The 23371-nt window shown below is 46.5% G+C and overlaps 1 protein-coding gene and 4 non-coding genes across 10 annotated transcripts; 2 read left to right on the plus strand and 3 right to left on the minus strand.

The window, feature by feature from the left end:
* Positions 1–445: 445 nt before the first annotated feature.
* On the minus strand, positions 446–518 carry TRNAT-UGU. The gene has a single exon. It is a non-coding gene; the product is annotated as a tRNA-Thr (tRNA).
* A 4085-nt stretch (positions 519–4603) lies between these two features.
* TRIM7 (tripartite motif containing 7) lies at positions 4604–13088 on the minus strand. 6 transcript variants are annotated; one of them, XM_042981682.1, is made up of 8 exons: positions 12337–13085; positions 11315–11410; positions 8674–8904; positions 7445–7467; positions 7036–7151; positions 6520–6555; positions 6173–6281; positions 4967–5115 (listed from the first exon to the last, which is right to left on the minus strand). In XM_042981682.1, the coding sequence occupies exons 1-8, from the start codon at positions 12841–12843 to the stop codon at positions 5055–5057; spliced, it is 1179 nt and encodes a 392-aa protein (XP_042837616.1). In that variant the 5' UTR covers positions 12844–13085; the 3' UTR covers positions 4967–5054. The 6 variants fall into 6 exon arrangements, with proteins under 6 accessions (XP_042837598.1, XP_042837623.1, XP_042837609.1 ...); XM_042981664.1 differs by lacking the exon at positions 6173–6281 and having other exon boundaries at positions 4604–5115; positions 12337–13012; XM_042981689.1 differs by lacking the exons at positions 6173–6281; positions 12337–13085 and adding an exon at positions 11923–11949 and having other exon boundaries at positions 4604–5115.
* A 2261-nt stretch (positions 13089–15349) lies between these two features.
* Positions 15350–15421, plus strand: TRNAA-UGC. The gene has a single exon. It is a non-coding gene; the product is annotated as a tRNA-Ala (tRNA).
* A 448-nt stretch (positions 15422–15869) lies between these two features.
* On the plus strand, positions 15870–15942 carry TRNAK-CUU. Its single transcript has one exon. It is a non-coding gene; the product is annotated as a tRNA-Lys (tRNA).
* A 6503-nt stretch (positions 15943–22445) lies between these two features.
* TRNAV-AAC lies at positions 22446–22518 on the minus strand. The gene has a single exon. It is a non-coding gene; the product is annotated as a tRNA-Val (tRNA).
* Positions 22519–23371: the final 853 nt, after the last annotated feature.

Genomic DNA, 23371 nt, shown 5'->3' on the forward strand with positions numbered 1-23371 from the left:
AGCCAAGGGTAAGGCTTAAACCTAGTCCCCCTCCAGACTAAAATAGATTCCCAGGGTGCGTTGTGAAGAGGTGGGCACAGACAGGTGGTCCCCACTTAACGAAGAAGACAGAGACCAGGGCGACTCCCTGGCCTGAGTAGGTGAGAGGAGGGGAACGGAAAGACCTTCCACGAACTTGCAGAGAGCCTGCAAAGCATACCAGCGAAGGACCGCTGTGGAGAAGACGCGCGGAGCCAGCGGAGCCTGTGATCGAAAGGTCACGGACGCAGTGGGTTTGGTTCTTCAAAAAGTAAAGCCACTTTTAGTCGGTGGGCATCTAAGTGTCAAGGAACAGGCAGCTCCGCCTAAGGCCTGGTCTCTAAGAAAAGCGGAAATTCGTGTTGGCTCAAGCATCTTCCGCTTTTCCACCTTTGAGGAAAGGGTGGGGAAAAAAACACGCACCAGCAGGCCCCAGCGAGATTTGAACTCGCGACCCCTGGTTTACAAGACCAGTGCTCTAACCCCTGAGCTATGGAGCCAACCGTAAACTCCGCTTCTGCGCAAGAATACTTGATGCTGTCATCGTCTGCCGCGCAGCCGCAATGAACCACAGGAAGGAGCTAAGTAGTAACAAGCCGGCCGGTGTCTCTCCACCAACTAGGGCCCAGTTGGGCCCTCGCTGCCTCTCCGGGTACTTCAGTGTCAGCGCGGCAGGCCAAACCGCAAATCCTGGGAGACAGGGCGGATCGTGTGAGAGATAGGGTGAGAGTATTACCCGACGTGGGCGGGGGCGGGGCCTCCAGTGGGCGGAGCTGTAGGAAGACCCGAGGTCTTTCTCGGGCTTGGGAGTCGGGGGCAAAGACGAGTTGGATAGATAGGTCCAAGGCTTATTCTGTATGAGAATGAGTCCAAGGTCAGGGCTGCGAGGGAGGAGCTAGGGTAAGGGTGTCAGTAGGCCTGTTCCGAAGGAATCCAGGTCCGGGCTGGTAAGGTGGGCTGTCAGTGGGCAGTGAGTGAGAGGCTGAGAGAGGGTGTTGGGAAAAATCAGAAGGTCAGAGCGTGAGGAGGTGCTGGTGGGAAAAGGACTGGATCAGGCGTGGGGTTCCCTAGCCCCTGAGGCACCTTTAGGCAAGTTAGGAAAAGGCAACCTTTTGTAGCAACCTGGATGGAACTGGAGAGTGTTATGCTAAGTGAAATAAGTCATACAGAGAAAGACAGATAACCATATGTTTTCACTCTTATGTGGATCCTGAGAAACTTAATAGAAAACCATGGAGGAGGGGAAGAAAAAAAAAAAAAAAGAGGTTAGAGAGGGAGGGAGCCAAAACATAAGAGACTGTTAAAAACTGAAAACAAACTGAGGGTTGATGAAGGTGGGTGATGGGTATTGAGGAGGGCACCTGTTGGGATGAGCACTGGGTGTTCTATAGAAACCAATTTGACAATAAATTTCATATTAAAAAAAATAAAATAAAAAATAAAAAAATAAAAACTTTCAAATAGTTAAAAATAATAAAGGAAAAGGCAACCTTTGGGGCCCACCTCAACTCTGGAGGTGCTGGTTCTGTAAGAGTCCCTAAAAGCCCAGGGGATAGAGAGCAGGGTGAGAGCCCAGGTGAGAGACAGGAGCCCTAGCCCTGCAACGGTCAGGAAGTTGCGGCTGTACAAGATATGGAAGCAGCCCAAGTGTCCATCATTGATGAATGGGTAAAGAAGAAGTAGTATATATATACAATGGAATGTTATTCAGCCATAGAAAGGAATGAAACTTTGCCATTTGCAAGCACATGGATGGAGCTAGAGAGTATAATGTTAAGTGAAATAAGTCAGAGAAAGGCAAATACCATATGATTTCACTCGTGTGTGGAATTTAAGAAACAAATCAAGTGAGCAAAAGGAAAAAAATAAGATCAAGAAACAGACTCTTAACTATAGAGAATGAACTCATGGTGATCAGAGGAGAGGGGAGGGGAGGATGGATTAAATAGGTGATGGGGATTAAATAATACACCTGTCATGATGAGTACAGGGTGATGTATGGTGTTGAATTAACTATATTGTACACCTGAAACTAATATAACACTTTATGTTAACCAACTCAAAGTAAAATTTTAAATTAAAAAAAAAGAAAGTGACTGCTGTAAGTGATGGACCTTTCCCTGGTGGCCCAATCTGCTTTATGGTCCCTGCAAGGCCAGGTGACTTAGATCCATGGGCACCCTCAAGTCTGTATGCTGAGGAACCATTTAAGGGTCTGTTGTCAGGGAACTAGCTCATGCAATTCACAAGCATCTGGGACTAATGGGTGGGGTCAGAAGGACCCAAGTTAAGCCAGTCATTGCTTTCAGAGACCTGAACACCTAACAGATCTTAGGATCCCAAAGGATGGGAGAGAAAATTGCATACAATCACACATACCCTCACATCAGCATTGTGACATCCAAAGTCACTGCATTGCCTTGTTGACCAAAAGAGAACATCTCAATGTGTGATTGTTACTGTAACTGTTGTTATATTTCTTCAGATATATAGATGTCTATGTAGTTATTAACTCTGCAAACACATACTTCGATAGACACACAATCACATTCACAAACACAAAAGCTGAAAATATACACACAGACAGCCACTCGTACAGTCCCCAGACCTGGCCCTACAGGCACCTCCACCAGCCACCCACCTTCTGTGACCTGTAATATGTGTTGCAATACTTCAGCACAGTTGTTATGTGACCTTAAAGGTAACTGTGATACTCAGTCCAAAAGCCATATAAACCCAGATAATATCAGGGCTTGACGATAACATTAGGCGATTTAATTAGCAAGTGAGTGTTAAAGGGGGGGGGGGTCCTTGTGGAAATGACTAGTATTCAAATACATGGATTGGCTGCAGTGTTCTAGAACTTCTCCATATATGAACACAACATAGGATTCACCCTCTGGAATGATACAATTATACTGTAGGCTGGACACTTATATGATCCTGACCCAGGCCCATAGGACATTGGATTCAGATTTCCTGGTGCTATGTCCACTGTGTCTGCCTCTAGAACAGTGTCATGCCTCCCCTGTAAGACCCCTGTATTCAAAGTGTGCTTGGAGCATCTCAGGGACAGAGCACAGAAACCCCATGACACTTGCAGACCAGGTTATTCAATTGTCACTGTCCCTACATGCCAACATATCTGTCTAAACAGATTCATCTAGCCAGTTAGCTAGGTAGTGGGGGAGGAAAACCATGACCCTCACCTAAATGTGGAGTGGCTAATATTTAACAACAAATGAAAAATAGGGTATTACCAAATTGACCTAGGTCTGTTTGCAATACCTAAACCTACACATGAGCTGATAAAACTGCTCTCCAAAATCCACACAAACCCCTGCCCCCTCAATCTGAGATATAAACATACATGCACACATTCCTCACACATTTAAACACACCTGATCACCCAGTCTAGCAGAAACCTTCGCTACTACTTGTGCTCTTGCACTCAGACTGGAGGAGTCAAGAATGAGCTAAGCCACCCTAGAAATGAGCTCAGAGTTTGTATTTCCATCTCCTCATCCCCCTTCCCTGGGTAGCACTAAACAGGAAACTGCCCAAAACCCCCTCCCAGAAGCCCACCCAAACAGAAGCTCGGGAACAATTAGCCAAGGGAATAACACCCCACCAGGGCACAGGCTGAGCAGACCTTGGCACCAGGGTCCTCTGCTGTTGGCACACATTTGACAAGTTCCAGGAAGGGTATATCAGGGGCATGTTTGTGCTCTGTGCATTCCCATGCTGATATTAGTTGCATCTGTAAAATTATAAGTGTTGTTTTGTGTTTCAAAATCCCATAGACTTTGGTCTCCTTACTCAAGGGAGACTATACTTTGGCGTTTGAAAGGGGTTTAGGCATGTGTGAGAACACATGGCTGTCACTGTGGCAGAGGATGTACATATCACTCTGTATCATCATTAAGGGGTATTGGAAGGTAGCCATGATAAATGCCATTGTCCTGGGCTTTCCTCTCATGTACATGTCAAGAATCTCCTTTCAGTTCTGTCCCAAGCTGTTCTCTGACCTGGGAGTACAATGCTCCTCCATGAGTGGTGGATCCAGGCGTCTGAAGGCAGAGCTAGAAGCTGACAAGAAGGCAAAGCAGAAGTGGTCATGAACTTGGCTGGCTGGGCCTGAACCTGCCCCCTTGCACCTGAGGACAGCACTGTACTTGCTATTGCTCCAGACCCAGAGGCCCTGCTAAGTCCAGGTAGAAAGTCCCAGTGATGGGAAACACCTCTGTCAATAGCTGGGCTCCTGTCCTCACCCACCTCCAAGTCCTCACAGCTCAGGCTAGCTGAATCCACATGTCGACAACAGGCAGAGGACAGGCGCCAAGGGTCCAAGGCATCTTCTCTTCTACTCAGTTGACCACGGAACCCTTTTCCATAATCACCCGTTTTCTGTCTCCAATGTTGTGGTCTGCAGGAGCCCCTCCAAGGCAGCCCAGAGCCAATCTGGAAGGCAGGCCCACAGTAACCAGGAGGCTCCGACAGAGGGCAGCATTGCTTCCCATGGGCAGCCGGGATGAGTAGGTATTCACCCTCGACTGATTCACCCTCTCTGGGAGGCCAAAGACTTTCAAGGCCAGATTCGCAAGTAGGTGCCGGTGGAGCAGACAGAGAAAAGGGGGAACACTCGCTCGTGGAAGTTGACGCGGAAGGTGTAGAGGTGGCGCATGTCCTCCACGGCGTAGAAGGACACGGCCCCCACCTCTAGATCCAGGGCCACCCGCACACGGGACAGGTGGCCACAGCTGAGGGGCGTCCGTTCAGGGCTAGTCACTGCCCAGTACTTCCCGCTGTTGAGCTGCAGTGCCCAGACGCCCTCCTCAGGGGTGAAGGGCGTGAGGCCCTTGCGGCGCACGCTCTCTCGCGCCACGCCGAAGGCCCAGCCGTCCTTGGAGCCCACTTCCACCTCCCAGTGGTGCCGCCCGGAGGAGAAACCACAGGACGCCAAGACTCGCGTGTTGGTGTCAAAGCGGCGTGGGTGGCAGGGCAAGTCCTGCGCCCGCTGTCCAAGGCGCACGCTCTTAAGATCCAGAGAGAGGATGAGGCGGGGGTTGGCAGTGTCGGGGTCCAAGGTCAGCTCCACTGAAGGCAGAGACAGGGAGAGATGTCCCATGCAAGCCCTCTCCCCAGCTCCCGTCTTACTTCTCCTCCACCATCCCCCCAAAACATGTACAAGTGGAAGCCAAACAAAAGGAATGTGTGAACCTACTTTGGATCACAATTAGAACAGATCGACAAATACAATTTAAAAGACAACTGGAGAATTTCAAACACTAGGTATTGGAAAGAAGCATTACTTTTTCTAATTGTGATTATGGCTTTGTGGGTTTTTTTTAAGTCTATCTTTAGAGATAACATACTGATATTTATGGAAATAACTTATCCATGATTTGCTTCCAAATAATCCAGTGGGAAGAAGCGGGTAGGGGCGTTTATGAAAAATATCAGCTGAAGGTCTATGATGAGAACATAATATTCATTATGATCTTCTCTCTACTTTTGTATATATTTAAATTTTTTCATAATAAAAACTTAAAATATGCACACTTGTCATAAGTACTATGTTCTAGGACTATTCTAGGCCCTGGGAATCCCACGGTTCAGTATCCCTGCCCTCCTGTAGCTTCCTTTCTGGGGGAAGGAAAGAAGAGACAATAAATGGTGAACATGGACAATAAGAGGAGTCAGAAGAGAAGGCTGTAATTTCAATTAGAGTGGCCAGGGAAGGTGAAAAGGCCTAGGTATGCATTTGAGCAAAGACATAAAGGAGGTGAGGAAGCCAGGCATGTAGCTGTCTAGAGGAAGTATATTCAAGGCTGAGGCCAGCCAGTGCAGTGCAAATGCTCTGAGGTGGGGGTGTGCTTAGTGCATTTCAGAAGCAGCAAAGAGCACTTGTTGTGGCTGCACAGAGTAAGCTAGAGGGAGAGTGTGCAGTGAGTTCAGAGCCTATGAAGCCTTGAAGGCCATAGAGAGGACATTATTGAATGAGAGGGGCTGTCCTAGGGTTCTGTGCAGAGGAGGGTCATGATCTGACTTGGTTTAGATCCTTCCATGGTAAATTCTGACATAGCTTGATCAATCATTAGCATCATGAATATGTGCCCCCCTCTGCCCTCCTGCAGAGTTGGATCCCACTCACCCCAGAGCTCTGCAGTAGTAAGAACCTCCTCCCTTCCTGTCTTCAATCTCTTCCTGCTTTGCCTGACCCCTGCACACAAGCCCTGTCCCCAGGAGAGGTCTCTGTTTGTCTGGAAGGGGGAATGGGGAGAGAGGCTCATCCAGGTGACTGGTCCGCAATTTATAGGCCTACAGGTCCCACTGAGGCCTGAGGGAGCCAGAACTGGGAGGCAAGGATGAGGGGAGGGCAGAGGCAGGCAGGTAGAAGGAACCAGCCATTCACAAAGCCCAGAGAAACAATCATGGGGAGGCAGTGGATTCTCTACATGGCCAAATAATGGGAAATCACTATCACAAGAACCATCTTACCTTTCTCCTCTTTCTCTAGCTCTCCCCGAAGATCCTCTGAGGAGGAGAAACAAAGCAGGATATTCGTAAATGACTCAGAAGATTGTCTATCTGGCAATGATGGTGAATATCACCTCCTCTGACATTTACAGCCAGATACCCCGAAGGCTGAGAGTTGATGTGTAGACACTGGGTCAAGTGTGAGGGGTCAAGAAGGGGCAGTATCCTAGCTCTACCTCTTCCACTTCCCTCTCTTTTGCCTGAGCTAGTCTGAGCTGAGCTCTCCCTCCTCATCCTTCTTCTTGCCCCAGTAGCCCTCTACCCTGCCTGTCCCTGGGGGAATCTTTGTGCTCTGGGAGCAGGGGCTGCTGAATGGATTTGCCACCACCATCTCCCTGCACCAATCTGTCCTTGACACACCCTAGCTCCTATTTTCTAACAAACCTTCTGGAAAGACACATTCCTGGGCCCCCAAACTACCAGAAACACACCATGGCCACCAGCACTGCATGGCCCAACCCCAAGAACAGGCCCTACCTTTGAACTTCTTGAGCAGCCCCTTTAAGACAAAGGTCTTGAGGGAAACATTCCAGACTTTATTCTTCATCTCAGAAGAGACTGTGGTTGGCTTGGGACCAGGCACATTGCTGCATCTGCAGGACAAAGAGCCTGAGGAAGGCCCACAAACACTGTCCCACTCCCACCAGGCTGTGACAATTAGGATGGTAAGGTCCTCTTGGTGGGGAGAGGTAGAAAAAGAGAGGCTGATCTTGCAGCAGAATATCCACAGCCAGGCAGGTGGACATTTGCCTTAGAAGGTACATAGGTAAGGCAATGTGGGAATTGGGAGTGTGAGGTCAGGGATGAGGGGATGAAGAGAGAGAGCTCAGTGGAAAAGAAGAAGAGCCAGCTTGGAAAGACCTAAGGAAATCTTAGGTCCACTCACCTGCTTAGTGTGTTTTTGAATTCCTGGAAAGAAAGATAAAAGAAAGCCAAATCAGCACCAGGTAACCTCCAGTTACTTTTGAGAAAATAAAACTGACCCCTTGTGCTGCTTCCAGAGGAATATGCAACTTTTTATATTTTTATTTTTTTAGTAGGCTCCACAAGCAGTTTATAGCCCAAGGTGGGGCTTGAACTCACAACCTTGAGATCAAGACCTGATCTGAGATCAAGAGTCAGAGCCTTGGCCAACCAAGGCACCCAGGGATCTAGGTACCCCCAGAGGAATAAGCAATAAGGTGTACTACCACTCCCTACCACCTTTATGGGCCCAGGTGTCAATGGCTTCCTGCTGTGGCTGGTTTCTGGGTGTTTTATCAACTCTCTGCCCACAGCTTTGCAAATGCTCTCTTCATTACAGAATCATCACTGGAGCTTTGTGCTGGGATCCAGTGTTGCCTACCCGCTCTACACCACCCCAGATAAGTCACAGCTCTTATGCAATGACTGGTTACTCATACCAGCACCTTTCAAATGCCTATTCTTGACCAATTTGTGGATTGTGACTATTTATTTATTTTGAGAGAGCCCATGAGCAAGTGGGGGAAGGGCAGAGAGTGAGGGAGAGAGAATCCCAAGCAGGCTCCTTGCTGTCACTGCAGATCCATACGGGACTTGATCCCACCAACCATGAGATCATGACCTGAGCTGAAATCAAGAGTCTGAAGCTTAACCAAGTGAGCCACCCAACCCCCCCCCTTTTTAAAGTTTATTAATAATATTAGTAATATTAATAAATATTGAGAGAATGAGCAGGGGAAGGAGGGAGAGAGTGTGACTATTTATTTTAAAAGGAAATAGAATAGAAAATGTCAAAGTACATCCGGAGTAGTAAAGTATTATTTTATGAGACTTTTGGCATAAGGTTTACATCCTGGAATATGACATAAGCCTTGCATATAGCTCTTTGGAACTCCTTTCTGTCTGCTAGATTGGATGTTGCTCAATTCATGTCGTTGAGTAAAGCCAGTAAGATCTTTATTGTGACTCGAGGTCAAGAAATTTTTATCACAACTTTTTAGACCTTTAACCCCAGAAGAATCAGGGCAGTTTTCTCCAGTCCCCTTCTGCTTGAGTATGTGATTCTACTCAACTCACAGGATCTAACTCTGTTCTCACTGTTTATGAAGCCTTAGGATAAATGATCCATACCTCTGGCCAAGCCAGACTCACCTGAAGAAAGTCAAGGTCAGGCTTTCGAGATGTCTCCTGGATCTGGCTGCTGAGCTTGGAGAGCTGGGTGATTTCACCCTCAAGCTGAGCTATGTTCTCATTTTGCTTCTGTGTCACCTCCCGTGACAGCTCCTCCAGGCGGCCCAGGAGCCGGCCCTCCTGCTCCACCAGGAAGGCCCGCAGAGCCTGGAACTCTGCACCCACCTTCTCTCGCTCAGCTGCCATCTGCTTCTGTCTCAGGAGAGAAGTTGGAGAGGCAATGGGGCACAGGCATCAAGATGTGGCATTTGGACAGGAGACTCTGAGCCATCCCACAGGACAAAGTTCCGTCCCCCTCACTGGTCAGGGGTCAGAGACTCAACTACACATACCCACCAAGCACAGCCTCTAATTTAAATATCCCACCTCTGAGTGCAGAGCAGCTTCAACACATGCTCTCATGTCCCCTGTCACAGATGTGCTCTCCCATCAATCTAGGGCAACTTATACTTGCCTCAGAACCACCCTGGGCTGCAGTTTCCTCATTTGAAAAGTAGGAGGGATAAATTAGTGCCTCCTAGAGCCACTGCAAGAATTAAACTGAGGTCACTCCCTCCCACCCCCGAACACATTTATTTTGAGTTAAAAACCATCCTAAAATTTGTATGGAACCACAAAAGACCCCACATAGCCAAAGTAATACTGAAGAAGAAGACTAAAGTGGGAGGTATCACAATCCCAGACTTTAGCCTCTACTACAAAGCTGTAATCATCAAGACAGCATGGTATTGGCACAAAAACAGACACATAGACCAATGGAATAGAATAGAGCCTCCAGAATTGGACCCACAAAAGTATGGTCAACTAATCTTTGACAAAGAAGGAAAGAATATCCAATGGAAAAAAGACAGTCTCTTTAACAAATGGTGCTGGGAGAACTGGACAGCAACATGCAGAAGAATGAAACTAGACCACTTTCCTACACTATTCACAAAAATAAACTCAAAATGGAAAAAGGACCTGAATGTGAGACAGGAAACCATCAAAACCCTAGAGGGGAAAGCAGGAAAAAACCTCTCTGACCTCAGCCGCAGCAATTTCTTACTTGACACATCCCAAAAGGCAAGGGAATTAAAAGCAAAAATGAACTATTGGGACCTCATGAAGATAAAAAGTTTCTGCACTGTAAAGAAAACAATCAACAAAACTAAAAGACAGCCAACGGAATGGGAAAAGATATTTGCAAATGACATATTGTACAAAGGGCTAGTATCCAAAATCTATAAAGAGCTCATCAAACTCCACACCCAAAAAACAAATAATCCAGTGAAGAAATGGGCAGAAAACATGAATAGACACTTCTCTAAAGAAGACATCCAGATGGCCAACAGACGCATGAAAAGATGCTCAACGTCGCTCCTCATCAGGGAAATACAAATCAAAACCACACTGAGATACCACCTCACGCCAGTCAGAGTGGCTAAAATGAACAAATCAGGAGACTATAGATGCTGGAGAGGATGTGGAGAAACGGGAACCGTCTTGCCCTGTTGGTGGGAATGCAAACTGGTGCAGCCACTCTGGAAAACAGTGTGGAGGTTCCTCAAAAAATTAAAAACAGATCTACCCTATGACCCAGCAATAGCACTGCTAGGAATTTACCCACGGGATACAGGAGTGCTGATGCATAGGGGCACTTGTACCCCAATGTTTATAGCAGCACTTTCAACAATAGCCAAATTATGGAAAGAGCCTAAATGTCCATCAACTGATGAATGGATAAAGAAGATGTGGTTTATATATACAATGGAATACTACTTGGCAATGAGAAAGAATGAAATGTGGCCTTTGGTAGCAACGTGAATGGAAGTGGAGAGTGTTATGCTAAGTGAAATAAGTCATACAGAGAAAGACAGATACTATATGTTTTCACTTATATGTGGATCCTGAGAAACTTAACAGAAGACCATGGGGGAGCAGAAGGGGGAAAACAAAGTTAGAGAGGAAGGGAGGCAAACCATAAGAGACTCTTAAAAACTGAGAATAAACTGAGGATTGATGGGGGGGTAGCAGGGAGGGGAAAGTGGGTGATGGGCATTGAGGAGGGCACCTGTTGGCATGAGCATTGGGTGTTGTATGGAAACCAATTTGACAGTAAATTTCATATTTAGAAAAAAAAAAAAAGACAAAAGGCCCAAAATGGAGTCACTCACGCTAAGTCCCCCATCAGGAAACAGAGACTTAATTACAGTTTCAGTTCTCCCAGAAATAGAATCTTAAACCAGTCAATCAGGAGTCACCTGATCAGCATTAGTTGGGTAACTACCTGACAAACAGGGAAAGTAACCTTGCAATAATCCATCTGCTTTTTGGCCCAGTATAACTTCCTTGTTCCTGCCCCCTACTGCCTATAAAATCTCTTGGCTTGCATAGCTTTTCAGAGCTCTTTTTCTATCTGCTAGATGGGATACTGCCCAGTTCATGAATCACTGAATAAAACCAATAAGAACTGCAAATTTTACTCAGATTTTGTCCTTTAACATTTGTCACCCCTCCAACTTTCACTCTTCACTTCTTTTTAAAGATTGCACATACAATGCCAGGATGGTGGGGTCCTCTGTTGTCACCCAAAGAGGGCCCACCTGGAAAGTGCCCTGCTCACCAGGAGCTCCTTGCTCTCCTTCTCTTCCGTGGAACGAAACACCTCATAGTCTTCCAGATCCTTCCTCAAGACCTTCAGCCTAGACTCCAGGAGCTCCTGCAGGAGAGTGAGAAGGGAGACATTATGGGAAGAGGACTCTGGAAACCCTACATGTGCCTTCCCGGAGCCATCCAGGAGAAAGACAAGGCCCTATTAATTGAAGAGGAGGAGGCAAGGTTGAAGACCTGTCTGGACATCGGGATAGCTGACAGCCTGCGCAGACGCACATAGGGGTACGGGGCAATTGAAAGGTGACTCCAAAGACCTCAAGGTCTCACTTCCCCAACCATCTGTGCACAATCCTGGCTGAAATGCAGGCCCTTTGGCAGCCCAACCTGCCTAGTTTTGTCCTCTGATCTCTTAATCACCATCAGAAAGACGTCTGGGAGGGAGTGCTGGAGCGGATTAAGGAGTAAAGAAAAACTGGGGGCTGTGTGCCTGAAGCCTCCGTGCACACCCCAGTAAGGAAGTGGGAAAGAGAAGTGCCTCAAACCCATATCTTTGACACAACCAAAGACAGCTTTTGGTGCTCTATTCAACCCAGAAGTCACCCACTGCTTTACCCCAACCTTTTTGGAAGGTCGTCCCACTCCAGGACGCGGGGACATTGCACAGAGCCACGCCCAGGGAAAGGGCGGGGGCTGAGAATGGGGGCAGAGGAAGTGGGGGTGTGACGGAGACACCGCTAGAAGCCAGGGACAGACAGAAAGAAAATCGCGAAATCTGGGGGCATCAATTAGGCGATCCAGTAGGGAGACCAGAGGGAAGCTCGAGGTGGGTGGGAGGATGGTACTGGTTGTGTGTGGGTGACCCAGCGAGTGCTGCAATCAGTCCCAGAGCCAGTGGAACAGGAAGAAAGAGGCAGGGTCTCACCTGGGTATCCTGCCTGCCTGCCTGCCTGCCAGAGGTCTGCACTGTCTGCGCGGGAAGACAGGACCCGAACTGGGGTCCTGAGGCTCTGCATGGGTGGGGTCCGCCCTCACCTTAGCTTCCTGCACAGCCTCGTCTAGCGGCAACACTGCGTGCGCGCGGTGTTCGCGGGCGCGGTCGCACACCACGCAAATGGCGCGTCCGTCGTCCTGGCAGTAGAGCTTGAGCGGTTCACCATGCTGTACGCACCCGGCCACCGCCGCCTCCGGGGGCCGGTGTTCTCCTGGCGCGGCCGCAGGCAGGCTGAAGCGCCGCAGCAGCGTGGCCACTGAGGCCAGCTGCCTGTTGGGCCGCAGCTGGCCGGGACGCACGGGCTCTCTACACTGTGGGCAGGGCAGCGGACAAGGCAGCGCGCGCGGCACTGTGGTCGTTCCTGTGCCGGGGCGCTCCCAACAGCGCGCGATACAGGAGCGGCAGAAGCTGTGACCGCACTCGACGGATACGGGCTCGCGGAAGAGCTCCAGGCAGATAGAGCATGTGGCCTCGCCCTGCAGCTCTGCCGCCAGTGCCAGCGCCTCGGCCCCGGAGCCGGGGCCAGTCCGCGGCCCCACCGCCGCCATGCGCTTCCTTAGCGCACTTAAGTCCAGCAGTGCTGGAGAAGCCGAGGGACCCGACAGTTCGCGGCTCGGAGTGGGGAGACCCAGTAGGGGCCTCCGAGCACCCACTAGGAGAGGAAGGGCGGGGCTGACGCCGGGCAGGCGGAGACGTAAGCTGAGGGCTGGCCGGGCCGGGAAGCGGAGAGAAGAATGAGAGTTGTGGGCGGGCCAGACCGCACTGCTCGACTGGATCCAAGCGCCGGCCAGCTCCCTGCACCTCTGCTCTGGGCCACTCAATCACTGGCTTTGGTCTGCGGCCTCCTCGGTCCCCTGGCGCCCTCTCTCTGTCGCCCCCCCTAGCCCAGCCCGTCAGCAGTCCTCTCTAAGCCACCCACAGCCTGGCCCAGGCAGCCGTGGGAAACAGGCCCGGACAGGTGGGAGCCCACACCCAGCCGGGCACAACTCGTCGTGGCCGCCTGAGGCCAACCCAGCAGGGCCAGGCCTTGGGCCTAGCGCCCGGGCCACAGTGTCAGGTTCCCAGAGTGCAGGTTTGTCCTGGTCCTGTGCTGACCTAAATTTAGTGTCTGGAACCTGGCTCTTGCCCCCACCCCCAAGCCTGGCATAGTATCTATTTCCCACTGTTGTTCTCCCCCTTGTTTATTCTTTATTTAATTTTTGGCTTTGAATAAATAATACATTTACAATGAATTTTCCCACTTTAATCTCCCTCCCAAATAACTCAACCCTCTACTGTCCCTCCAGAACTACCTGATGTATTTGTTTCCACCCCCTTTCCTCATTCCCTCTGGAGGCCACTCAGGGCAGGCTTTAGCGACCACCCTCCTCAGAAACCGCTCTTGTCAAGGTCACCAGTAACCTCAGCGATCCTAACCTAAAGGCATAGGCTCCTTCTCCGGCCTCACCTCATCTGCCCTCTTCTCTGATGCTTCCTCCTTGCTGACACTCTTTCCTGGCACCTTCCAGGTTACTGTACTCCCTGGCTCTCCACCCACATCCCTGGCCTCCTACCTTTTTCTTGGTCTCTCTTGTGGTTTCCTCCTCCTCTCCCCGCACTTGCTCAGCCCTTGGACCTCCGTCTATCCTCACTTGTGATCTCTTCCACTTTCTTGGTTTGAAATACCCTCTCCTTGTGGATGCCACAGTACACATCCCTACCCAGGTTCCCTTAGGATGCCTGGCTCCCACATCCAACCCCGGGCAGCATGTCCTAAGGAATATCACTTCGCATTCACTGTATCCACAACTGTATTTCTAATCTGCTTCTCCACCTGTTCCTTCCACAGTCTTCCCCACCCCACCCCATTTAACAGCAACTCCATCCCTTCAGATGCTGAGGCCAAACTGGGGAGTCCTCTATGACTCCCAAGAGGAATACATTGCCCACACTCCACCCTCAGTTCCTCAGTGTGTCCTCCCTCTCTCACGTCCTCCACTGCACCATTTCCAATGATCTGATGATCACAATTCTCTCCCCTTCTGTCACATTGTTCTACCTTGTCTTCTCCACCCAGCTGTGAGAACAGTCCTGTTAAAATGTTAAGTCAGATTAATGTTAAGTTCTCCTCTGCTCAAACCCTCCATTGGCTCCCACTTCTCAAAGTCAAAGTCTTTACAGTCCTCCAAAGGCCCTATCCATTCTTTGACCCCATACCCTGCACCCAGCCTCTCTATCCGCATCTCTTGTCACTCTCCTCTGTTGACTCCTCTCTTTCCATATGGACCTCCTTGCTATTCCTGCACCATGCCAGCAAGATCCTATCTCAGGGCCTTTGAACTGGCTTTTACCATTACTTGGACTTCTCTTTTCCCATACTTGCATGGCTTACTTCTCACCTCTTTCAAGCCTTGTTTCAAATAACCTCTCAGCGAAGCCTGCCCCCACCACACTGTTTAAAATCGCACCTTGCCGCACTTTAATCTTCAACGCGGGCTCTATTTTCTAACACTCTACTCCCTCCTCTGGAATTTGAGCTATTGAAGGGGATGACTGTGTCAGTTTTGTTCGCGGCTGGACCCCCAGATTTCTAGAGCAGTTCTTGGCACATAGTAAGCGATCGATAAAGTTTTCTTGGAATGAACTGATTTAACATTGTTCAAAATTCAGATATACACAGCAGTTCACAGCGAAAAGTGTGTCCACTGTCTACGCTCGAGTCTCCTCCCCATCCCAAGCGATCAACTTTGCAATTCTGAATTACTACACTCCCTTTCTTTTTGTTTAACAAACGTAGCAGTCTGCACACAGTCTTCCTTACTTCACTTTTTCGGATCACAGTTCATTTGGGGCATTGTGCCCAATGACTTCCCCCCTGCCTTCAGGTGTTTATTCTGGCTCTGTTCTTCCAGCGAACGTCCCCTCAGTGGGGACAGTGGAGGACTCGGAAACACAGCTCCAAGCGTTACGGTACCCGCTTTGCAGCATCTGGGTTATCTCGCTCCGCCATTTGCGCAGCCGCTCTCTGTGCTAATATACAGTCAAGAGAGCATGTAGAGAGCCATTAGGCCAGGTGGGGATGTAGCTCAGTGGTAGAGCGCATGCTTTGCATGTATGAGGCCCCGGGTTCGATCCCCGGCATCTCCAGCGCGGGTTTGCGTGAAACCCTCTTTTTCATTAAGTTTTGAAACTAGGCGTGTTTGCAAAGCCTGGGGGACAAACTTCCTATCTTGGAGTTTGCACAGGTTGGAGGGGGCGACCGTGGGACCCACCTACTCGAATTCCCAGATACCACCTCTGAACTCCAGATTAAAGTATCAGAGTGAGCATGCCAGCGCCATAGAAAGAATGCGTTTGCCGTCCTTCGCCCCGTGCGCTTTCCGGGAATGGAAAAAGTTTAGGTCGCGGGCAGACCAGAGTAAACAGAAACCAGACCTAGGTGGGAGGGGCAGTCAGGCATGATCTAGAGGCTTTACGTTCCCCGGGCTAAGGAACCATTTGATTAGATTACAACTAAACCGACCTTTAAATTTGGAGCCACAAACAGCCTGAATATTACCTTGAAGTAAGAATTGTTGAGACGTTTTTCCTAGCCGCCCGGCTAGCTCAGTCGGTAGAGCATGAGACTCTTAATCTCAGGGTCGTGGGTTCGAGCCCCACGTTGGGCGCGCAGTTTGCCTTCTTTTCTTGTATTTCAATTAATGACAACTGGTTCTCTACCTCTGTGTTCTGGGACAACAAAAACCTCATTCTGGAAATTTCCTGTGTGCAGCAGTCAATTGGCCTTTTTTTGTAGCTATACCTTTGTTCATGGATTAATTTATGCTTTACCGCTAGCAAAGTGAATTTTATATAAGTATATGTAAATTATTAGTTTTTAAAATAGTTAAAATATGCAAAATAAAATTTACCATTTCAATAGTTTTTACATGTACAGTTCTGTAGCTTTTCACACATTCACACTGTTGTGCAATCACCATCTATCCATCTCCAATCGCTTCTCGGCCTTTTGGCGAAGATCAAGTGTAGTATCCATCTCCAAACTTTCTCGTCTTCCCCAACTGCAACTCTATCCAGGAAATACTATCTCCATTCTCTCCTTCCTCCAGCCCCTGGCAACCACCATTCCACTATCTCTATGACTACTCTAGGGGCCTTATACATATATTTGTTCTTTTGTGACTGGCTTATTTCACTTAGCACAGTGTCTTCAGGGTTCATCTGTGTGTATCAAAATTTTTTTCTTTTTAAAGCTAATATTCCATCATATGTTACATTATTTTTAACTGTTCATCTGTCTACAAACACTTGGTTAGTTTCCTTCCATTTTTTGGCTCTTGTGAATAATGAAGCTATTAGCAACGGTGTGCAAATACCTGTTTGAGTTCCTGCTTTCACTTCTGTTGGGGATATACCTAGAAGTGAAATTGCTTACCATATGGTGTTTATTTTTTTCTTTTTAATTTTAACTCCAGTATTATAACATATGGTATTTCTATTTTTAATAGTTTTGAAGAATCACTATACCATTTTCCACAGAATTCCACAAAATAAGTTTTTAAATATCTTTTGAGTAGGTTACAAACTGTACTGTTCAAAAATTGAACCATATATAAAAATATTCAGTGAAAACTGTCATCTTCTCTCCTTAGGTAACAACTTTTATTTCTTTGTATATATTCTTCCACAGTTACATATTTTTGATGCAAATATATTTCTATTTTCCTCTATTTTATACAAAAAGATAATTACAACTCTTACATTTGGGGATCTTTCCATCTCAAGACATCGGAAACTTTCTAAATCTTTTTTTTTTTCAGCTGCATCATATTCCCCTGTAGATGAATCACAGTTTATTTAACAAATCACCTACTGATGGACATTTATGTTGTTTCCAACCTCTTATTATTATAATCAATTCTGCAGTTAATAAGGATATTGTTGTTATTTTGCACTTTTGCACTCATATCTGTGGGGCAAATTCCTAGAAGTGAGATTGCTAGGTCAAAGCTTAAATGTGATTGTAATTTTATAGATGTAGACAAATCACTGAACTGTGGATCTTACAGGCTGATATTCCTTCCTACCAGCCATGAATCAGATTGCCTGTTTCTCCACTACTTTGGTGGCAATGGACTGCTTTAACAAATCTAACATGACTCCACCCCCCTTAAAATTGCCAGGGTCCCTCACTGCCTGTCCTAGATAAGATGATACCCATTGCAGGGCCTACAGGGCATGGCCTGACAGGAAGAGGGACCCTCCTTTTGCTTCTCAGAGGAGCATACTCAAGCAAAAGATTCTGAAGATCACAGTGTCAATCTATTTATGGCTTCTAATCCAATTCTATAGGACAACATTATTTTTTTTCTTTTTTAGGCCTGGTTCTGTGAAGACTATTATGTTTCCTTCATTTGCAGAGCCACGACATCTTTGGAAAGGCAAACTCGTTTATTTCTTACTCTGCAAATTTTCTCCCTTGGACAGGAAGAAACCAACCAAACATAAGAAATTAAATTTGTATGTGATTTTCTATTTGGTCTTGATATCACATGGGGCATGTATAAATTATTAGATCATGGGGGTGCCTGGGTGGCTCAATGGGTTAAGCTTCCAACTTCAGCTGAGGTCATGAGCTCACAGTTTATGGGTTCAGGCCCTGCCTTGGGTTCTGTGCTGACAGCTCAGAGCCTGGAGCCTGCTTCAGATTCTGCGTCTCCCACTCTCTTCGCCCTTCCTCTGCTCATGCTTTCTCTCTCTCTCTCTCTCTCTCTCCCAAAAATAAATTTAAAAATATTATTTATTAGATCATGCATGAACTTGTGGTCTACAATAATAATTATACATAATTTATATATAAAGTATTAATTCACCATAGACTTGAATATTTTTATCTAAAACCTCATTTGAAACAAAATTATCTCCAGGTTTAAAGTATTTATGGCTATTTTCTAACTAGTCTAAAAATACTCCAGTGTCAGCTGTTTCTTTAACAGTCAGTGGTTTCCTTTTACTAGCTTGACAAAGTCATTCTCCTAGGGTCTGTGTAGGATCAGGAGAAATGGCTCAACGACCAACAAATACCCCCCTGTTATTTCAATGCTGTTTATATTATATCACATTTGTTATGGGTACAAAATCCCCTAAATAAAAGGCAGGTTTCAGTCACATACTGGTGTCCTGGGGAATGTGAATTTGGGGTAAGTAGGAAGACAAAATGTCAATCAGAGCAACCTAATTCTGGAGGACTGCATGCCAGAGGAAGAGTGACCAAATAGATGACCCAGAATGACCTCTCCTCCATTCTGTGTCAGGACCAACTGGATTAAAATCACTGGGTATTTTTGGCAACTGCTGTCATTTGAGATGTTTAATGTCTAAGGACTAGGGAGGCTTTAGAATATGGAAAAGAATACATACTTGTTCTGTGATTAATATTCAATGTATTACAGTTGTCAATGTTAAAGCCTAGATTTTCTCAAGGTTTTAAATTCAACTTATAAGTATTGCTGTTTTTCTTATAAAGCTAGCAAATTTTGGAACAGGAAAATCACTAGGTCCTTGCACTCATTACTTCACTTGTGCCTTCATGAATTATGGTTATCGAAAGGCATCATCCCAAACATCTCAGCCATTGGTGATAGTTTCTCTTAGACGTTTCAGGTGACAGTTGTAGATGTACCTATCTGAACCCTCATTGAGTGTGGAGGAGAGGGAGGCACTGATTAGGTCACAGGTGCAGTGTAGAGCCAGTACCTGAACCTTGGTTGCTGCTGCCGTCTCCTTGCTTCAACCACCAACTCACAGCATTTAGAAACCCCGGGTGTGTTGTCTATTTGCAAGCTTCTGAACGAAGCTATGTGTTTATTCATCTGTCCTTAAAAACTCCACATTGAGGTCCTACTGTATTTCTCATTAGCCTGGGAGTCCTCTAAGACTACAGATCTAGTGTCTTCCATACCTTTTTCTATCCACTTGTAAATAAATACAGCAGCTGATGTGGATGGAGTCATCAGAATGCAGAGCCAAGGAGTTATAGCTGTGGCTCCTTATCCTCCAAGTCCCTGGTCTTCCTTCACTCATTGAACCCACCAAGCACACTCCTACTTCAGAGACTTTTAATCCTCTGCCCATCTCCCAGAGGCTTCTTCCCAAGATCTTTGAATGGCTGGCTCCTTTTTATCTTCCTGACTCAGTTTATTGTCACCTTTTTTTTTCTTTTTCTTTTTAAATTTAAATCCAAGTTAGTTAACATATAGTGTAATAATGATTTCAGGAATAGAATTTGGTGATTTATCACATATGACACCCAGTGCTCATTCCAGCAAGTGTCTTCCTTAATGCCCCTCAACTGTTTAGCCCATCCCCCCATCCAGCATCCCACCAGCAACCCTCAGTAGCCCATCTCTGTTTGCTTCTCACTCTATCAGATATCCTTCATTTTCTCACAGTCCTTATCATCCTCTGAGATAGAGACAGTGGGGTGGGAAGTGATGGAGGCAGAGATAAAACTGGAATTGTGGAATAGAGGAAAATGTTGAAGCTGGGTGATAGGTACTTGGGTTTCATAATATCATTAACTCTACTTTGAATTTCCTAATAAGTTTTTTTAACAAATAAGTCAAAAGGAAACATAATTACTTATGAGTGAGAGATTAAAATTTTAGGTAGATAATTTTGTAGAATAATGATATTGGGGCTTATTTGAAAAAACGTAAAGATCTAGCAAAGCGACAATTACATAGAACCCTGAGTGTTAACTCATGTCCTTTAAACTATTTCCCTGGGGTACTCAGAAGCAGGGGAGCCAGAGACCTTGAGCTCCATGCACTGTCCTGGCACCTAGATTTGGCCTTTTTCTTTCACTCTTCGCTGAAAAAAAAAAAAAAAAAAAAAAAGAGGGGGGGAAGCTCCCTAAACATTCTCCTCCATCCTAAGGCAGGAAAAAAATTACAGATGAATCCAAAGCATGAGTAGTTTCCAGGAAACAAGGATGCTCTCAAATGGTCAGGGCAATGCTGAACAGATAAAGGGGCCAATGTGAAGGGGCTCCCACTGACAAGCAGCTACAATTTAAGTATCAAGAAAAGAATAATAATTAGCATTAATTGAAACAAGATGAGCCTAGGAAAGCTTTTAAAACCATAATGACAAGTTAGCACTAAGTGTAATCCAAAGAAATATGACTCAAAGCAGACGGCTTCCTGCACAGCTTGTTGCCCAGCCCACCTGGGTTTTTGGTGTTAATTGTGTTGCTTTGAATTTGTTTACTATCTCCACAAGGAACAGGAATGAAAGCTCATAGATAAGCTGAGGCACAAACCAAAATTCACCTGGTGAAGAGTGACTGAGTGATGGTGCTGGCCTCTCAGAGTTCTGGGGCCACCAAGAAGGTCAGTTTGGGGGGGGGGGGAGGCGTGCAGGAGACACTCTAACAGTGCAGAGCCTGGAGTGAGGAGCATGTACTGACTGACTTGCCTCAAATCAGTAAAACATGAAAAAAGAAAGAAAGAAAGAGGGAGAGAGAGACAGAGAGGAAGGAAGAAAAAAGGAAAGAAAGGGAGAAAGAGAGAAAGGAGGGAAGGAGGGAAGGAAGGAAGGAAGGAAGGAAGGAAGGAAGGAAACAAGGAAACAAGGAAACAAGCAAGCAGCAGGGGAAGGAGAAGCTTTCTCCCAGGTGTGATCCGGAATCCTTCACTCTTCACTCCTCTGGGTCTCTAAGTTCCATGGCTGGGCTCTAGCCTTTCTGGTTGGGTGAATGCATCTGTAAGTTCTGGGAAGTTATACAAATAAGTGTGAAAGAGCAATGATAAAGAAATGGGCAAGATAATTGATTTTTTTCTTATGCTATTTTTGGTTATGCTTTGTCTGCATTGTGTGAAGCTTTAAAGACAATTTGATTTACAACTTCGATGTTTTATTTGGCTTTCCAGTTTGACAGAAGTGTCGAGAAAGAAGTTGCTCGTCAAATGTTTAAATGTGCCCCATCGGTTATGAAAGCGTGAACCCTATTTTCCAGGGCGTGAAAACAGACTGCGCTGCAGAGGTCCACAAAGTGTGCGTCTCTACGGACATCTGTCAAGCCTGGAACATTGGACTGGGGGCCCAGAGCACCTCTGGACTGCTTCTCTAAATCCTTTTCCCCTTGACCTCTAGAGCCTGTTTCCCAACACACGAGGCGTCTCACAGGATGGAGGCCGACGAGCTGCAAGTGAGGATCAGTGAAGAGGGCGGCTAATCAAGGCACCTCTGGAGAGAGGGATGGTCCTTTTGACTGCTCTCCATCACTGAGGACACACTGTACAGTGGGAGGAATGCAGGGTAGATACCATGTGGGTCTGCATCAGGGGGCGCGCGGGGAGCGAGAGGAAGGCGACACTTGGAGGAGCGGAGACGGTCCCACTCAGGACAGGTGGATGGGGAGGCCCCAAGCTGGAAGTGAAGCCAGTCGGTGTAGAATTGTTCGTGGTAGTGTCCATAGTGTGGATGGTGAGGCCATTGCCTTTGGTTCCACCTGGCCAATCACCAACGGTCCGCAGGTAGGACCAACGTTGGGTTCCTCTGCTGTGCTTACTTGAATTTCTCTACGTGCCTTGTTTTACTCTTCTCCATCCTTTAGCTCCGACTTCTATTCCTCTACCTCACGATTCTTCACCTTACGTGATGTGTCTGTCCTCAGAGGCGTCACCTACAAACTGGGAACAACAATATTAAGTACCCTGCAGGATTGTTAGGTTCCTTTGAGGCAGACACCTAAAACAGGTCCAGACAAGAGCAACACAACGCATTGTAGGTGGTGTGGTCATTACTGCTGCAACGATCTTCCCTGTGAATACTTTCCCCTGGCCTGACTTCCACCATGCATTTCCAGCTCATTCCTTCTTGCACTTTTCAATATTTCATTTGTGGTTGCGTGACATTCCTTCCCTTTTCAGTCTTTTAACCGGACAGGATTTTAAGTTCTTTGAAGGAAATGTCTAAAGACATAGACCACCTTCTTTGTACCACAGATTTAGAGACCTGGACTGTGTTGGTTGAAGTGAACTGGTCATGAATTGGAAAAGACAAGAGTACACGAAAAACGATGTATCCATACATATTTGCACATATATTCCAAGGGCAAATGACCGAAGTAAACAAATTCGCTTAAATCAAAAGCTTACACCTGAGATGTTTCCGCCCGGTTTCGAACCGGGGACCTTTCGCGTGTTAGGCGAACGTGATAACCACTACACTACGGAAACACACGCTAAAGCCTCTGTTCCTTAATCCTTCTAAGACGTATAGTCCTGCGTACTGCCCCGGTCTCTGCACGGGACCTGAGAGACAGAGCTCTTGGAACCCTTTTTTCCTAGTTTACCAAAGGCTCTCACTTCCCACCGTGGCCCTGGGTAATAGTACTGTCTCACTACCGAGCGCGCGCAACCCCTTAGTAGGTCCTGAAACCAGTCACATTCTGCAATTAAAACACCCCCCAGAACAGTAGTCAATGAAAGCAGTGGGCCTCTCTAGAAGTAGGGTAAATGTGGCTTCGGATGTTTGATACGAGATAATTGGCTCCATTTTGTCTCTTCTAGGGAGACAGCGGGAGGGTTTAAATTCTCACCCAATTTGTGCTGGATTGAGACTAAAGATTTAAAGGATTAAAGAAATGCTAAATGCATTCAAAGAATACGAGACTTGAATATATTTCGTTAAAATGTAAATATAAATAAGCCAAAAATAAAACTGGTTTTACCTTATGCTTTCAAAATAATTGTTTCCTCTAAGTTATGTAAAATTATCTATTAAAAATAAAGAGGAAATTGAAATTAATAAATATCAAATTTTAACTCAATGTTATTTAAATAAAGCTGAATATTTAAATTTTGTAATGTAATGAAATCTTTTAAGTATTTCATAAAAATAAAACTAATCAATTCTATCATGGAACATCCAGAATTGGGATGAGGCTTAATGCAGGTATATGTAGATCTATATACATACAAATGTAAGAGCAGTATAGATTATTTAATATTGCAAAACTTTTTTTTTTTTTTTGGTCGCCTAAGCTGATTCCAGAAGACCTGCAGAGCCAGGAATTGGATTGGAGGCTGA

This window comes from Panthera tigris, chromosome A1 (assembly GCF_018350195.1).
Source record: "Panthera tigris isolate Pti1 chromosome A1, P.tigris_Pti1_mat1.1, whole genome shotgun sequence".
NCBI lineage: Eukaryota > Metazoa > Chordata > Mammalia > Carnivora > Felidae > Panthera > Panthera tigris.

What these genes read in the sequence shown, in the direction of transcription:
- TRIM7 (XM_042981664.1), bottom strand. Translation starts at nt 12,843, where the DNA reads ATGGCGGCGGTGGGGCCGCGGACTGGCCCCGGCTCCGGGGCCGAGGCG. An exon ending in AGGAGAGCAAGGAGCTCCTG is followed by an intron (nt 8,905 to 11,314) that starts GTGAGCAGGGCA and finishes CTCCTGAGACAG; the next exon opens with AAGCAGATGGCAGCTGAGCG. An exon ending in GCTAGAGAAAGAGGAGAAAG is followed by an intron (nt 5,116 to 6,519) that starts GTAAGATGGTTC and finishes CTCTGCCTTCAG; the next exon opens with TGGAGCTGACCTTGGACCCC.